The 17,725-nt window shown below is 52.5% G+C and overlaps 1 protein-coding gene across 1 annotated transcript in view; it reads right to left on the reverse strand.

Moving 5' to 3' along the window:
- Window positions 1-12,712, reverse strand: part of PITPNA (phosphatidylinositol transfer protein alpha) — a 31,767-nt gene extending 19,055 nt beyond the window's left edge. Inside the window, exons 1-3 of the mRNA XM_054459732.2 lie at window positions 12,456-12,712; window positions 8,451-8,481; window positions 2,950-3,095 (exon numbers count right to left, since the gene is read on the reverse strand). Coding sequence (XP_054315707.2) covers window positions 2,950-3,095; window positions 8,451-8,481; window positions 12,456-12,475 — 197 coding nt within the window. The 5' untranslated portion in view covers window positions 12,476-12,712. The remainder of the gene's footprint in view (window positions 1-2,949; window positions 3,096-8,450; window positions 8,482-12,455) is intronic.
- Between the last annotated feature and the right edge of the window lie 5,013 nt (window positions 12,713-17,725).

Consider the following 17,725-nt stretch of genomic DNA (forward strand, 5'->3'; position numbering starts at 1 on the left):
GGCGGCCTCTGTGATTCACGAACTCACTGCCATCCCAATTCAGGCGAGTATTTCTAGGTCCAGGCATGGGTACACACGGAGAAACCAAACAGATGTGGCTCCCATCCTCAAGGAGTTTCCGGTCTACTGGGGCGTGTAACTAGACAAGGCCAAGCACAACACTGTAAGTTCATACCATAATGGGGTGGGCACAGGGCCCTGGGTGGCGGAGTGCTGTGAGAACACAGTGGGGGACACGCAGTGCACCGGGCAGGCTCTGCAGGGAAAGTCAGGAGGGACCAACACATGGGACAGAGAGTGGGGCTAAGCTAAGAGACAGATGGGAGTGGGGTGGGAAAAGCTGGAGAAAAGAGGGAGAAGTTCAGAGTAACCGGTGCAGGTACAAGGTGGGGAATTCAAGGAGACACTTGTAGCTGGATCCTAAAAGATTTTCTTTTTCTTTTTTTTTTTTTTTGAGACAGGGTCTCACTCTGTGGCCCAGACTGGAGTGCAGTGGTGTGATCATGGCTCACTGGCAGCCTTGACTTCCTGGGCTCAGGTGATCCTCCCACCTCAGCCTCCCAAGTAGCTGGGACTACAGGTGCACACCACTATGCCTGGCTCATTTTTGTATTTTCTGGTAGAGACGGGGTCTTGCTATGTTGCCCAGGCTGGCTAAAAGGTCCTATAAGTTATGTCAGACAGCATGGACTTCATTCTGAAGGCAAAGGGAAGCCGTCGGCAGTTTTGGCGCTGGGAGTGACAGACCATCCAGACTGAACACTTGAAGCGGTGCGGAGAACTGGAAGGCAGGGAGTCTCGTTAGAAGCTGCTGTAGTAATCCAGGCAAGAGGTGGCAAGGAAGGGACATGTTGGAGACACTCAGGAGATGGAGTCAGCACGACCTGATGGGACACGAAGGACGAGGGAGAGTGTTGCGGGGTGGAGTCAGCGGGACCTGATGGGACACGAAGGACGAAGGACGAGTGAGAGTGTTGCAGGGTGGAGTCAGCGGGACCTGATGGGACATGAAGTGCGAGTGAGAGTGTTGCGGGGCAGCTCTGCTTTTTGCTTTGGGCAGCCAGATGGCTGACACAGTAAAGCTTCTCTTGTCACCATGGGGAGAGGTAGTGGTGGCAGTCACTGCTGGCCTTTTCTTTCTTTTCCTTTTTTTTTCCGTAAGAGACAGGCGGGATCTCACTCTGTGATCCAGGCTGGAGTGCAGTGGCGTGACCATGGCTCACTGCAGCCTTGACCTCCTGGGCTCAGGTGATCCTTCCACTTCAGCCTCCTGAGTAGACGGGACTACAGGCACTCGCCACCACACCTGGCTAATTTTGTTTATTTTTTGTAGAGATGGAGTCTCGCTATGTTGCCCAGGCTGGTCTCAAACTCCTGACCTCAAGTGATCCGTCCACCTCGGCCTCCCAAAGTGCTGGAATTACAGGCGTGAGCCCCCGAAGCACCTGGCCAGGTTCCATCTTTTATATGTAGAGACCTCGTCTCTGTCAGTTTGGTTGGACCAACTTAGTCTTGAGGAAACAATTGGTCCCTTCTGCCTAAAATACCAACTTCACCATCTCTTTTCAAAATCCTCTTTAAGAAATACAAATACCAGAGGAGGAACAAAATGAGACATGGAGATAAAGTGTGCTGGCGAGGAGACTGGGTGATGGTGAGGTTCCTCCCCGCTGGACAGCACTGCTTTCCTCGCACCCCAGCACTGAGGTCCTGGACCCTCTGGTGAGGAGACTGGGTGATGGTGAGGTTCCTCCCCGGTGGACAGCGCTGCTCTCCTAGCACCCCGGTACTGAGGTCCTGGACCTTCTGGCGAGGAGACTGGGTGATGGTGAGGAGACTGGGTGATGGTGAGACTCCTCCCCGCTGGACAGCGCTGTTCTCCTCGCACCTCGGCACTGAGGTCCTGGACCCTCTGGCGAGGAGACTGGGTGACGGTGAGGTTCCTCCCCGCTGGACAGCGCTGCTCTCCTCGCACCCTGGCACTGAGGTCCTGGACCCTCTGACACCATCAAAGTGACAGACCACAGTGAAGTGGGGCTTTTACCAAATGAAAGTCAATTGATTTCAGTTCAGTTTAGAGACTAGAAATTAAGATCCAGGTTTCAGTTTCACAGCAGTGTGGATGGACTTAATGTCACTGAACTGTATACTTAAAAATGGTTAAAATGGTGAATTTTATGTTATGTGTACTTTATCACAATTTTTAAAAAGATTCAGGTTTACCTTTACCAGTTCTGGATAGCTTCTAAAACTAGCTTGGTTTGACTTCCATTCAAGCTGACGTATGATTAATATCATCAACGCCCTTTGGGTCTGCTCACAGTTTGCTGAAACATTACTGTTTTGGTTAGGGATTTAGCAAATTTGTGTAGTTTGATATGGATTCCAGTACACAAATCAGTTCAAGCTTCATTTAAAAATACTGATGCCTTTGACCCAAAGAGAGGTACCAAAATTTCTCCAGCAACCGATTTCACAATATCAGAATTTAAAACCCTACCAGCCCAGCAATTCTAGGAATTCAATTTTAGGAATATTTGCTAAAAATCTGCATATGCAAGTACATGAGAAGACGTACACGGAAGGAGTTTTACTGGATTATGTAGGCATCTGGAAATGACTAGAAATGGGCGTCAAGACAGGAGGGTTAAACAACCTATAGCACGTCCGTACCCCATGATACTGTGACTCCTGCCTACGTGGACTTCAGACACCGAGGCAGGCAGAACAGGCTGCCAGAGGCGGCCATGGTAAGTAACAAAAAAAAAGGAGTAGTATATTCCCATCTATATAAATGTGAGTATAACATTTATATAGTCAGTATATAACTATTAACTGTTAGCATATAACAATTAGCATAATCCCATCTATATACAACAATAAAGGAAATAACACTCATTCACACATACACGAAAGCCAGCATCCGGCCCCGCTGCCCGTGCCGCGTACCTCTGCAGGTGGTAGATCTTGTGTGTGTACTGGCCTTTCTCACCGTCCTTCTCGTAGGGCTCATTCACCAGGACCTCCACGCCTTCGCCACCACCCGTTTCATTTTTACTGGCCTCAGCCACAGAATACAGCTGCCCCACTTGATACTAAAGGAACAGAGACAGATGTTATTCTCAACACGGACCCTTCTCAACGGTTACACATAATCCAGCTGCCAGTGTCTAATTGCATCTCCCTTGGGTCTCCTCATGCAGGAGCTGGTTCTGGAGTTTCACATCAGGCCTTGCCCAAATCCACCCAAAGCAACTGACAGTGCTGCTCCATGGCCCCGCTTGACCCATCAGACATGTTTAGTTCATCCTTCTCATTTTCACACCATCCATCAGGGTTTATTTTTATTTATTTATTTTTTGGTAGAGACAGGGTCTTGCTATGTTGCCCAGGCTGGTCTCAAACTCCTGGTCTCAAGCCATCCTCCCACCTTAGCCTCCAAAGTGCTGAGATTATAAGCATGAGCCACCACTCCCAGTCAATCCGTCAGGATTTAAAGAGGCAGGTGAATCTACTTAACCTCACACCACCATGCAGAAAACAGATTAGAGTCCAAAGGAGCTTTTGTGCTAAACCTGCTTCTGGTATTAAGACCCCAGAAGATCTAGGTTGGTTGCTAGAAATCACTTGATCTCATTCATTTAAATAGATCCTAAGACATGATTTCTTGTCAAAGAAAGGTGCTCGGCGCTCTGTGAAACCCACAACCACTACTGTAAAACTGGCTCATCTACTTGCTTCTTCTCTAGTGTTAGGCCTCTCCTCACCCTGCAAGTAGCTCTTTCAGGCAATGAAACCTCTTGACATTTTCCAGATTCCTGGTGGGGCCAAGCAAGTATTCCTGCTTCCCACATGAGATATTACAGATTCCTGCCCCACAGTCTGTGCCAGCTGGGTGCACCCTCTGTGTTGGCACTTACTACATGGCAAAAGCCTAGTTTTCCTTTATTTGGGTCACATGCCACCCTATCAAGTCAGCAGTCAACATGATTGGCCTCCTCTGACCCTGTCAGGATGGGCCAATGACCTAGGCAGTGCCCAGACTTAGCCCTTCTTTCTTCTTCTCTGAGAAGCTGTCCAGAGGAGAAAACAAGGTGAAAAGAAAATGAACAGCAACATTTGAGGCAGGAAGTTATGTCTACACCAACGGATGTGTCTTTCCTACCGCTGCCCGTGCTAATCAGGCATGACTGCTTAGGGAATATGAGAAAAAGGAAAAAAGCTATGGGATTACCCAACATGCTGGGGGGTGGAGGGGGGACAAAGGGTTTCCTCGAGCTCTATGCCCAACTCCTGGCACCCCCGCAAGGAAGACAAGGGTGTTTCTCTATTTTTTTTTTTTTTTTTTTTAGACAGAGTCTTGCTCTGTCGCCAGGCTGGAGGGCAGTGGTGCAATCTCAGGTCACTGCAACCTCTGCCTCCTGGGTTCAAGTGATTCTCCTGCCTCAGCCTCCGAAGTAGCTGGGATTACAGGGACTGGGTTTTTCTCTCTTTGATATTAAAACGGAAAGGATGTACCTCTAAGCAACTGCTACTTAAATCACTGCCTGCAACAGCAAGGACAGAGGCAGCTTCCAGAGCTGCTTCGCCTCAAACTTAGAAACCTGCTCTACCAGGCAGCTTCCTAAGCACTGCAGGGAAATTTCTGGACAAAATCTGGAAGGTGAAGCAGAGGACGAGGACAATTCACCACTCACCACAAGGCTGAAAGAGCCCTAACTTTCAAAGCAAAATCCCAGAACAAAATGCCATAAAAAGGGGCAGCAATCGAGGCTCAGTGAAATCCATAAAGAGGAACATTTGGGTGAAAGCCAGTCACCTTGACCTTGCTAATCCAAAGCTGCATCAGTGCTGCCTCAATGCCCCCCTGGAGCCCCAAACTGTCCCTGTGCCTTTCCAAGTCCACCACCTAGCTAGGCACGCATGAAAATCCGTCAAGTGGATCGGGGCTTGGCTGAGCCAGGGGTGCCTAAGAAGGAGCAGTAACTCCGTTTCAGAGAAGAGCCGTAAGAACATCTAACCACTGACTCAGCAATCCTAAAGGACAGGCTGGGGAGAGGGCCTGGCGGAGGGGGTGAGGTTCCCAGCTAGTGGTACCACTTGGGAAGGGGGCCCCCAGGCAGAGACTAATCGCCTTCATTTGGTTTCTCTTCAGCTGCAGGAATCAGAGGGCAGGTTCTAAGAGGATCAGCCTGTTGGCTGGCATCTTCCCCCTTTAATCTCTCTTGATATTCTGATCCTTTAATCCCAATGAGACAAGTGAAGGCAGTTTTGTTAATCTAAAGGGGTAAGCAAGACTGGCCTACACAAGCTACAAGTGAAGGGAGCTTTTCACGTTAAGAGTTCCTTTTGGCACAGCTGCTCTGCCCCCAGGAAAGCAGCCAGACTCGGATGGGGTGGAGATAGGAGTGGGAGGCGGGGGCAGGGGGGGTCAGATCATTAAATCAGATTTGAAAAAACTCCAACAAGACTGGGACTCTAGCCTCCTCAGACCTGCGATGATGGTCCTTGCTCTTGAGATCTGTTCACTTGTCCCAGAGAACTAAGACATTCAACTAAGCAAAACCAACTCCACCACTTTGGCGATCTGGGAGACATGAAACACGTCATAAACAACAGTACAGCTTTGGTGCCACCAACACGGCCCTGCCAGGCTGGGTACCAGAGGGGGAACGGTGCTGTCAATCTCTGGAAACAAGAAGTGAAGCAGCCCGGCCGACCTGCGCCGGGAAGCACTGGTGGACACACCCCGCCAAACAGCCAGGGCTTTCTCGCTCTGCTGCACAACGCCCAGACACTCAGGGTTAGACCAAAGGCTCTGGCCACCCAGAAGCTAATTCTGCCCCCAAAATATTGATGCAGGCCATCGGAATGATTACAAAGACATGACCTTTTCTTTCTCTTTCTTCACTTTTCCCCCTAAATCAGAAAACTGCAAGGGCCTCAAGTCATGGCCTCCAATTTAGGAAGTGAATCCACCAGTCACATGATGCTGAGCTGTTCCCATAGGAACTGTGAGTCAGGATGGGGATGGGGTTACTGACAAAGACTCTGAGAAGGCTGATCATGACTTGTTTCTTCTTTGGCCTTCCCCTCCAAGATGTTTCTAATTCTCTGAAACTAAGTTCCGCTTCGACACTACCCAGGCCACATGGTACTTTCTTGTCAATGGTTTCTTGCTGAGAACGGGCTGACCACCACCAGGCAGACAGTTGAATCCTGATCAGCACTCACTTCCCAAGCTTCTGCTTAGACTTCAGGCTCTGATTACTCAACTCCTCCCCACCACTTCCTCAATGCTGCAGAAAAACCATCACAAGCGAAAACCCGCCAACTGTGGATGCTCTCAAGGTAGTAGTTCCCCTTTTCTTCCAGTCTTGGCCCCACCATAAGCCATCAGTGTCTGGCCCTTCAGCCTTACTCCAAGAACAGCCCCAGGTGCTCCAGGACAGGCTGGCCCTCCTTGGTCTGCAGCACTTCTCAGAGACACTCCCACCCTTCATTCCATCAAGAAACTCCCTATCAAAGGATCCATTTCACCCCTAATCACCACGCTGAGGAAATCCCGAGTTCCTGGGGCACATCTTCCTAACAATCAGGGTGGGATCATCCTGTATAGCAGACAGGACGTCACTGGACACCTCTCCAAGAGCTGAGTTTGAGGGCAAGGGAGCGCTGGGCTTTCCTGCTTGGCCTTCTGGTTTGGAAAATCTTGCTTGCTATTTTCAATAAAGACAGCACAGGCTGGGTGAAGTGGTTGACATCTGTAATCCCATCACTCTGGGAGGCTGAGGCAGGAGGACTACTTGAGGCAAGACCAGCCTGGACAACACAGTGAGACCCTATCTCCACTATTTAAAATAAATACTATAAAATAAAAAAAATAAAGACAGCATGGCCAAAGCAGGTGTGTTAACAAGACCCTTCCAAGCCAACACCTGTCAGCCCAGGCACCTGGTTCTCAGGCTCCAGGTACATCCCCAGTGCCTACAGGGATCAGAGCCATCTACCCAGCCATTCCCTCATTTTCCCTGGTTCCCAGGTTCCCCAGTCTCGTTTCTCTTTTCTGCCCTTCCCAGAACCCCAAGATCACGGTCAAGGCCCACCTCTGGCCCCCTCCCCAGGTCCCCACAGCTCTTATCAGATAGGTAGCCCACCCCTGGAGGCAGTCCTCTAAAGGGCCAGTGTCTGCCCACCCCTCTCGGGGGCCAACAAGCCTGGATGTCTGTCTCAGCTAAATGTGCTGCAGGCTCTGTTGGCCTGATTTCATTTTTCAAAGGTCCAGTTCATATTTGGAACAGAGTGGAAGTTATCACAGGAGCTTCATGCTGACACTGCAGGAAAGAGAGACGGAGCCCAGTGACTGGAGGCACTATACTGGCTGATGAACCTCACCCAAACTCGAGTTTAACTGGAAGCTGGGGCGGGGTGGGGCTGTGAATTCAGAAGGAAGCAAAGAACAAGGCTGCGCCAGGAGAGCAGAGTGGAATAAGTTCAGAGAAAGAGTGAGACAAGGGAGGTTCCGTGACAGTTTTCTGTTGTCCAAGAGACTGACTCTGAGTCAGCATGGCCTATGAACCTTCTTATAGCAAATCCTGCTGCCACATCCCCACATACAAGGATGTCAGACCCAGGAACCATAAAAGGACAAAGGGCAAGCCAAGACTATGTGTTATTCCCTGCCCTTCATAAAAGGAGGGTTCTGTGTCTTGGTCTTTCCAGCAGTCACCTATCATGGCTAGGGAGGGCCTCAAGAGATTTCCTGCCCTGCTGGTTTGTTGCACAACCAGAAAGAGCCATGCACACTTGCCAGCCGAGTCATGGAGGTCCCAGAAACGCACACACTTGATCCCATCAATAATGTGTCCCCGGCCGGGTGTGGTGGCTCCCGCCTGTAATCCCAGCACTTTGGGAGGCTGAGGCGGGTGGATCACTTGAGGTCGGGAGTTTGAGACCAGCCTGGCCAACATGGTGAAAGCCCATCTCTGCTAAAAATATAAAAATTAGCCGGGTGTGGTGGCACACACCTGTAATCCCAGCTACTTGGGAGGCTGAGGCAGGAGAATTGCTTGAACCCAGGAGGCAGAGGTTGCAGCGAGCCGAGATCGCACCACTGCACTCCAGCCTGGGAAACTAAGCGTGACTCCGTCTCAAAAAAAAAAAAAGTGTCCCCAAACATGCACAGCCCAAAAGATAAAAGGGGCTGGTTTAGTCTCTACTCAAAGTCATCCAGCATACCAACAGCTTGGGGCAGGTTGCACACAGTTACCCAGATACACAAAGTAAGTGCCATTTTTCAACTGAAAGTGGCACCACGAAATTCACGTTGAAATATTTATGTTAGAACAAATAAGAAAACTATATAAACAGGATAACCACTCAGAGCCCAGCTTAGCCAATGGTCACAAACAGTTACACACAACTATGGACCAGAAAGTAAAAGGACTTACCTCATCTACAGACACAGGCAGGATTACTCGACTATAAGAAAGGGAAAAGAGAGTATCAACTTTAGGCTGTGCAATCTGCTCAAGGCTCTTTAAAGCATCATCCTAAAACAGTCAGCATTCTATTGTGTAAGACACTAAACTCAGTGACAAAAACCCCACAGAAAATGGCCCTTTGAGTGCTCTGAGGATAGGACCCTCTGTGCCCTACAGGTGTAAGACACTAAACTCTGTGACAACTCCCCCACCCCGCGCAGAGAATGGCCCTCTTAGTGCTCTGAGGACAGGACCCTCTGTACCTTGGAGGCATCCCACTTAGAACCCTGTGATTCAGTCCACACCTGTCCTCCCACCAGCTACTTCCCAGGCCTCTACCTCACATTCGGAACTGGACTATCGATGATAAACTTCACCCAAACTTGCCACTGAGTCGTCCCCGCAACAAGCCTTGCCAGTGAGTCTAGTAAGACAGGTTAACACAAGAGGACCTATCATGGTGAGGATTCAGATCCAAACAAGAGGCCCTGGGGACTTACATTTCTGTGGACCTAACCTCCCAGCAACAGCCCTCCAGGGGAAAGCCCAGGAAGGGACCAAGCCCCTTGAAGCCTTAATCACCCTAAGAACACACACCAGGCACCTCTGCTCGGGGCCGGATATTACAATCCAAGCTGCTACCACAAAGCCACCAAGAGGGCATCCAACTTATGTCCTGACCTCCAGGAGCTGTCCAAAGGAATCCCAATTTATCATTTTCTTTTCTTCTTCTCCAACTCAATGACCACCAATTGCTGGAGATGCCACCAGTACCTGATGGAGAAGCCGTGGCCGGCAAAGTCTCTGCCAGGGTCAGAACCCCACAGAGGTGCCAGGGCTAGCAGCACTTCTCCAGGTGCCTTGCATTTGAAATGCAGACCAAGAGCCACCCCCAGTTCAAAGCTGTGAGGCGGGAGAGCTAAGACAAAAACTCTTGGTTTTACCTACACAAGTCTAGCCAGTTCCCAAGCTTAGATGCTCGGTCCCCAGACCCTTGCTGGAGCCCTCTGGGTCCTTTTGTGTCTTGCATGTTTAGTGAAGCACTAGTGAAGTGTGAGCTGCTGTGCCTTCCTTATGCAGCAGGCTCACCACTCAGGCTCCTTGCTCCAGGCTAGTAAACAGCTATTTTCTAGTTCCACAAAGGTCCCCCAGGAAGCAAGAAGGACACAGAGGGGTCTGAGGAAAACATCCCATCAAAGGCAAGACACCAAGCAGGAAAGTAGCAGGAAAAACAAAATGGGCTCCAAGTCTTTACTGCCTGCTAACAACTCCCTTCCTCCAGAGTGACTCAAACAACATAAATTCTCCAGTTTATTGCATGCTGCCACCGAGGCTCCCCTCCCATTACAGAAAGCCAGTGGTGCAGAAAAATACTCCCAACTTGGAGGCCACAATTTCTGCACCCCCGGAAGAAACTTCCTAGAAAACAATAAGCCTTTTATCTTCAAGAGCAGCAGTCAAAATCACATCCAAGATTTTGCAGAAATCAAATTAAACAGAATCCTGTTAGAGGAAGTGCTGGAAAAATCAACAAGGGCAACCTGCAGATGCTGGGTGGGAACCAAGTCTCACCCCAAAAGAGAATGCCATGGGCCAATTCCTGACGGGATGCGCTGAGGCTGCTGACGTGACGGCTGCACACTCTGACACTGCCCCCTTGCTCCTTAGGAACAAAACCACTCCGGCAGCAATAGGGTACAATTCCAAAGGACGGGGCCACAGAGGAACAGACGGGCTGGGCCTGGAGCAGTACTCACTCCAACGTGACCTTCACTTGCACCCTTTCCAGAGCTGCAGCGCTGCAGCCACAGCCAAGTGTCTCGGATGCCCCTGCTCCTCCCCCGTCCCCCGCCCAGGGATGCACACACAGGGCACACGTCGGGCAGGAAGGAAACGCAGATGCCAGGCAGGCTCTGCATCGCCGGCACCTTGGGCTTCTCCCTCGCAGGCTTCAAGGGGAGGAGAACAAAGACGGGGAAAGGAGTGCCTCTCTTCAAACCTCACTCAGATCTCTTCTGAAGGTCCCTTCCTTTCCCTGCCTGACCTTCATTTCAAAACCACAGATTTCTACAGATTCTAGGGTTCATTTGGGAACAGGAAAAAGAATCAGAAGGATGGGAAAAGCCTGTCAGTCTGGACACTGAAGGTTAAAATCCAAAGTGCACCACGTTTTCCTGTTGGCATCCTAAAGTTCTTCCTCCTCACCACGAAAAGCTCTGAGCCCTAGCTGAATTAACATCAGACTGGATGTTAAGAAACAGAGGGGATGAGGCCTCAAAATAATGCTCTTCAGATGAGGTGTTTAGCTGGGATGACATGTGGGTCTCGGCTCCCTCTGTTACCCAAACTCCACTCTATGTCTTAAACGTCCTAAGCACCTCCAAGGAGCCAGCCTGGTGGGGATGCTCAAAGTGCCATCGCTGACAAAGTGGCAAGAGCCCTCTGCACACCTGCCTGGCTGCTGAGAGCGCCCCACAAGTTGCTCTCTATTTGACCATCTCCCACTGCTGGGGCTTCTGGCCCTATGCTGCCCACTTGCGCTCCCTCCAGGAAAGCAGTTTCACTGTAAATTCTGTGCACACACGCACACACGCACACGCGCACACGCGCACACGCGCACACACACGCGCACGCGCACACACACACGCACACACACGCGCACACGCACACACGCACACCCGCACACGCGCACACGCGCACATACACATCCAATCTCTCCTCTTTGGGGAGAAAAATGTCCCCTGATGTTTACTTGGAACCCTGAGCTTCAACGATGGGTCATCTTGTACTTGAAAGATTTAGCACGCCAAACATCTCCACCTGTGCCCCAGTCCTCTGGATTTCAGGAGCAAACCCGTCATCCTGCAACTCCTTCCAGAAGTCACCAGTTTCCCACGCACCCCTCTTCGCTATTCAAGAGCTCCCCACCCCTTCCACCATCTCTCCTCAGTTCACGGCTTCATGGACCCCTCAATTCCTCAAAGAATTTCCCCATCTCTTTGTACCAAGACTGAGAATCCCCTAGAAACAAGCTGGCCCTGCCCTGGTCTCCTCCATCTCCAACAACAGCTATACTCGTCCCAACATACTCTCTTTCCGGACCAGCCTCGACCCCGGTAACTTCCTGGCCTTCTCCACTTCGGACCCTACCCAACATTTTCTGGCCTCCTCGCCCAAGTCTCCCCAAGTCCCAGGCAGTCATCCCAAGCTTGTTCCAAAAGCCTCCTCTTCCGCACCTGCTGCTTGAGCACCATGGTCCACGGTCACTCCGGCCCGCATCTCAGCCCCATGTGCTTTATGTCCTCAGACCCTTCCCCTGTCTCCCGAGCCGGGCCCTGACTTCCTAGTCCTCCTCCTGTGTCCACTTACCACCACCCCTCACCCGATGCCTAAGGCGGCCACTCCTCCCCATCCCCATCCCAACTCCATCCCGGAGCCTCTGACCCACCCACCCGGCTCTCCGTGCGGACTGTTCGGCCCTCCACCCCTCCCCACCGCCGGGAGGCCCTGCCTGCCCCGGTGCGCCTCTTCCTCGGCCCGCCGGGGGGCCTCTCAGCGCCGCCTGCAGTCCCGGCTGAGCCCGCGCCCTCGGCCCGCGCAGGGCGACCCCACAGCCCTCCCAGCGATCGGCGTCCCCTCGGCCTCCCCCAGTCCCGGGCCAGCTCTCCCTGCCCTGACCCCGTCTCGGGCCTGGCCTCGCCCTCGCTGTCCCCGGCCTCTCCTCCGGTCCACTTGGGCCTCCGAGCCCCCTGGGGCGCCTCGGAGCCGTCCGCCCCGGTTGCCCCTCCGTGCCCCGTGGGCCCCGCCTCAGGTGCCGCCCGCCCCGGATCCCCTCCATCCCCGCTGGGCCCGCCTCAGGCGCCCTCCGTCCCTGCCGTCCATCCGGGCCCTGCGTCCCTCGCCGCGCCGTCGCCCCGGCGGCCGTCCCCACCCTCCCTCCTCCCCGCTTCCGCACGGCCGCCGGACACTCACTACTCCTTGAGCAACACCATGTCGCTTCGCGGCTCGGTGGCTGCCCGCGGCCCGCCCGGCCTCCCGCCCGCTGCCCGCCGGCCGCTCTCCCCGTGGCCCGGCCCGGCCCGGCTGCCTGTGCGTCTTCGTCGTGGTCTGCTCCGTCCTCGCCGCCCTCGCCGCGGTCGCCGCGCCGGCTCCTGCCGCCCCGGCCTCGTCGCCTCTCGCGCCGCTGCCGACGCCGCCCGGAGCTCCGGTTCCGCAGCGCCGCGCGGGGGCGGGGCGTCTCTGCGGCAACCAGAGCGTCACACGCCGCGGTGCGCGCTGACGTCACGCGGGGCGGAGCCCTCCCAGGCCCGCCCTCCCGTCCTTAAATGGGCCTCGGCGGCGGCGTAGGTTCCGAGGTCCGGCCCCGCGGCTAAGGCCAGACCCGGCAGAAGGCGGAGCAGACTCTAGGGTAGTCTGTCGGCGCCCTCGGTGTGAACCGCCAAGGATGCACGCGGGTGCTGGCTGGGGGGCCTCCCGGTTGAGGGAATTGAGACGCAGGAAAAGGTTGTTTCAAAAAATATTAATAGCCGCGCGCGGTGGCCCATGCCTGTAATCATAGCACCTTAGGAGGCCGAGGCGGGCGGATCACCTGAGGTCAGGAGTTCGAGACCAGCCTGGCCAACATGATGAAACCCCATCTCTACTAAAAATACAAAAATTAGCTGGGCGTGGTGGCACGCACCTTTAATCCCAGCTACACGAGAGGCTGAGGCGGGAGAATCGCTTGTACCGGGAGGCAGAGGTTGCAGTGAGCCGAGATCGCGATGACGCCATTGCACTCCAGCCTGGGGGACAAGAGTGAAACTTTGTCTCCAAAAAAAAAAAAAAAAAGAAAAGAAAAGGGCTGTGAGGCCGGGCGCGGTGGCTCCTGGCGGTAATCCCAGGCACATCGTGCCTGTAATGCAGCACTCAGGCGGGCGCATCACCTGAGGTCAGGAGTTCAGACCAGATGGCGAAACCCCATCTCTACTAAAAGTACAAAAATTAGCCGGGCGTGGTGGCGGGCGCCTGTAATCCCAGCTGCTCGGGAGGATGAGGCAGGAGAATCGCTTGAACCCGGGAGGCGGAGGTTGCAGTGAGCCGAGATCGCACCATTGCACTCCAGCTGGGGCGACAGAGCAAGACTCTGCATCAAAAAAAAAAAAAAAAAAAAAGAATGAAAAGGGCTGTGAGAAATGAGACACAGGCTTAGCGGCATTACACGGAGGGGCACCTAATTGAGCGTCAGGGATGTAGTCAGGGAAGGCTTCCTGGAGGAAGAGATTCTCAGATCTGCAGAAGGCTTCGGAGAAGAGCATAGCAGGCAGAGTGAATGCAAAGGCTGGAGGCAAGAGGGAGAGCATGGTGCATTTGGAGAACTGACAAGTGAGCGGAACAGAACGTTTCAGGGCTGAGCAGCTCGATAGGGGAGGGTTCCTGGTGGGCGATAATAAGGTATATGGAGTCCACCCTAAGGGCGATGGGAGGGCATTTAAGGGCTCTGAGCAGTGACATGAGCGGGTGTCCTGGGCGAAGGCTCACTCTAGTGGTTGGGTGGACAGAGGGGATGGAGTGCCAGAGCATAGGCAGGGAGACCGGCAAGGAGGCTGCTGCAGATGTCCAGGTGCAGGTGGACTCGGACAGTGGGAGGGAAGAAAAGGAAGGGATGGATTCAGGAGCAACTCAGAAGGTAAACTCCGTGAGACTTGTTGACTCACTGGCTGAGAGGAGGAGAGAAAACCAACAAGGTTTCTGGCCTGGGAGCCGGGGTGGACGGTACTGTCTTTGAGAACACAGGCAAGACAGGCTGGCATGGGGGCAGGTAATGACTCCAGTGCTGGGCTCACACTCAGCGCAGGACGCTAGAGGGGCATCCAAGGGAGATGGTGAGTGGGCTGCCTAAGACAGAGACTTGGGAAGGGAGGGTGGAGCAGCTGGCCGTGTTGCTATCAGGATGTGACTGGCGCCCCAGCACCGTGCTCACTTATCAGATCCTAGAGTGGGGGCCGGGCTAAGTGCCTCACACCTGGATTCCCAGCACTTTGGGAGGCTGGGGCGGTCGGATCACTTGAGGCCAGGAGTTCGAGACCAGCCTGGCCAACATGGTAAAACCCCATCTCTACTAAAACAAAAATTAGCTCAGCGTGGTGGCATGTGCCTGTCGTCTCAGTTACTCGGGAGGCTGAGGCAGGAGAATCGCTTGACCCTGGAGGCAGAGGTTGCAGTGAGCCGAGATCATGCCACCACACTCCAGCCTGGGCGACAGAGCGAGATTCCATCTCAAAAAAAAAAAACAAGCCGACCACTATTCACAATAGCAAAGACTTGGAACCAACCCAAATGCCCATCAATGACAGACTGGATAAAGAAAATGTGGCACAGCCGGGCACGGTGGCTCACGCCTATAATCCTAGCACTTTGGGAGGCTGAGGCGGGCGGATCACCAGGTCAAGAGATCAAGACCATCCTGGCCGAAATGGTGAAACCCCATCTCTACTAAAAATACAAAAATGAGCTGGGTGTGTTGGCACGCACCTGTAGTCCCAGCTACTCGGGAGGCTGAGGCAGGAGGATCACTTGAATGCAGGAGGATCACTTGAATTCAGGAGGCAGAGGTTGCAGCGAGCCAAGATCGTGTCACTGCACTCCAGCCTGGCGAGAGTTAGACTCTGTCTCAAAAAAAAAAAAAAAAGTCTCAGATAATGTGGCACATATACACCATGGAATAATATGCAGCCATAAAAAAGGATGAGTTACTATCCTTTGTAAGGACATGGATGAAGCAGGAAACCATCATTCTCAGCAAACTATTGCAAGGACAGAAAACCAAACACTGCATGTTCTCGCCCACAGGTGGGAACTGAACAATGAGAACACTTGGACACAGGAAGGGGAACATCACACACAGGGACCTGTTGTGGGACGGCGGGAGGGGGAGGGATAGCATTAGGAGATATACCTAATGTAAATGACTAGTTAATGGGTGCAGCACACCAACATGGCACATGTATACATATGTAACAAACCTGAACGTTGTGCACGTGTACCCTAGAACTTAAAGTATAATAATAAAATTAAATTAAATTAAAATTTTAAAAAAAAGCCGACTTTGGACGTCATGTCATCTCACCCCTCCAGGTTACAGTGCACATTCTAGAAATATGCACATTTCTTACAAATGCATAATGCCATTGTCATACTTAACAAAATTAATAATGATTTCCTGATGCTATCTCATCCCGAGTTCGTATTCTAATTTCCCTGCTAATCTAAAAAATGCTATACTTTCCTTTAGAGAAGTTCAGTATCCAGGCAAAGTCCATGTATTTTTTGTTTCACATTTTATTTTGAGTTATGTTTTTTACATCTTTTCCAATAGCAAGTTTGCTGCAGGTGACCATAGGGGTTAGAGGCAGGGGTCACACTACTCTCCAGCTGTGCCCCACTGTGAGCCAACAGCCCCGCCCAGGAGACAGACTTCCGCTGCCTTGGAGTCCCAGGCCTCCACTTCCTACCTCTCTGACATTGTGCAAGTGACTTAACCTCTCTGTGTCTCAGCTTCTTCACTTGGGAAATAGGGAACATGCCGGTAACCTGTGTCATGGGGCTGCTGAGCCTCCTTGGATGAGGCAATGGACATAAAGCAGCTTTCTGCAGTGAGTGGCATATTTCCTTATTATTATTATTGGGAAAAGGGTGTTGTGAACAAGGAGGGATGGACACCCCTGCCCCTCAAAACTACCTGTAGGCTGGTCACGGTGCCGCACACCTGTAATCCCAGCACTTTGGGAGGCCGAGGTGCGTGGATCACCTGAGATCAGGAGTTCGAGACCAGGTTGGCCAACATGGTGAAACCCCGTTTCTACTAAAAATACACAAATTAGCCAGGCATGGAGGTGCGCGCCAGTAGTCCCAGCTCCTCGGGAGGCTGAGGCAGAAGAATCATTTGAACCTGTGAGGCAGAGGTTGCAGTGAGCCGAGATAGAGCAAGACTCTGTATCAAAAACAAAACAAAACAAAACAACCCACTTCTGCGTTTCTGCATGCTCCAGGCTTAACAGAGGAAAGAACCAAGCAGCTTTCCAGCGCCATGGATCTCTCTCTCTCTCTCTCTCTCTGCCTTGCTCCCTCTGTCTGTCCTCTCTCGGTTTCTCAAGCTCCCTCTCTCTCCCTGTCTCTCCTGTCCCTTTCGTATCTCTCTGTCTCTCACTTGTGTCTCTCTGTCTCTCCCAGGCCGTCTCTCTCTGGACCTCTGTCTCTCTGTCTCATTCTCTCTCTGTTCTCTGTCCCTCCCTTCACATCTGTGTCTCCCTTTATGACCGTGGTCTCACTTCTCTGGGCTCTCTGCATTTCTGCCTCGCCTTTACCTCTCTCCCTGTCTCTCCTCTTTGGGCCTTTCCCTTCCCCTCTCTCCCACTTCCTGTGGTCTGTCTTTGTTTGTTTATTTTTATTTTTTTGAGACGGAGTCTTGCTCTGTCACCAGGCTCGAATACAGTGGTGATCTTGGCTCACTGCAACTTCCGACTCCCTTGTTCAAGCGACTCTCCTGCCTCAGCCTCCCGAGTAGCTGGGATTACAGGCGCCTGCCACCATGCCTGACTAATTTTTGTATTTTTAGTACAGACGGGGTTTCACTGTGTTGGCCAGGATGGTCTCGATCTCCCGACCTCGTGATCCGCTCGCCTCGGCCTCCCAAAGTGCTGGGATTACAGGCGTGAGCCACCGCGCCCAGCCCTTGTTTTGTTTTTTTTCTCTTTTTTTGAGACAGAGTGTTGCTCTGTCGCCCAGGCTGGAGTGCAGTGGCATGATCTCGGCTCACTGCAACCTCCATCTCCCAGGGCTCAAGCGATTCTCCTGCTTCAGCCTCCCGAGTAGCTGGGATTACAGGTGCCTGCCACCATGCCCGGCTAATTTTTGCATTTTTAGTAGAGACGGGGTTTCACCATGTTGGCCAGGATGGTCTCGATCTCCTGACCTCGTGATCTGCTCGCCTCGGCCTCCCAAAGTGCTGGGATTACAGGCGTGAGCCACTGCGCCCAGCCAATTATTATTATTATTTTATTTATTTATTTATTTTTAGAGACAAGGTCTCATTATGTTGCCCAGGCTGGTTTCAAACTCCTGGGCTCAAACGATCCTCCTGGCTGGGCCTCCTGAATTGCTGGGATTATAGATGTGAACCACAAGACCCCGTGTTTCATCGTCTCTTTGCAGCTATCTCCTTTCCCCTGTGCCTGCTGTGTTCTATTGCAGTCTGTTTCTCT

The sequence above is a fragment of the Pongo pygmaeus genome, chromosome 19 (assembly GCF_028885625.2).
Source record: "Pongo pygmaeus isolate AG05252 chromosome 19, NHGRI_mPonPyg2-v2.0_pri, whole genome shotgun sequence".
NCBI lineage: Eukaryota > Metazoa > Chordata > Mammalia > Primates > Hominidae > Pongo > Pongo pygmaeus.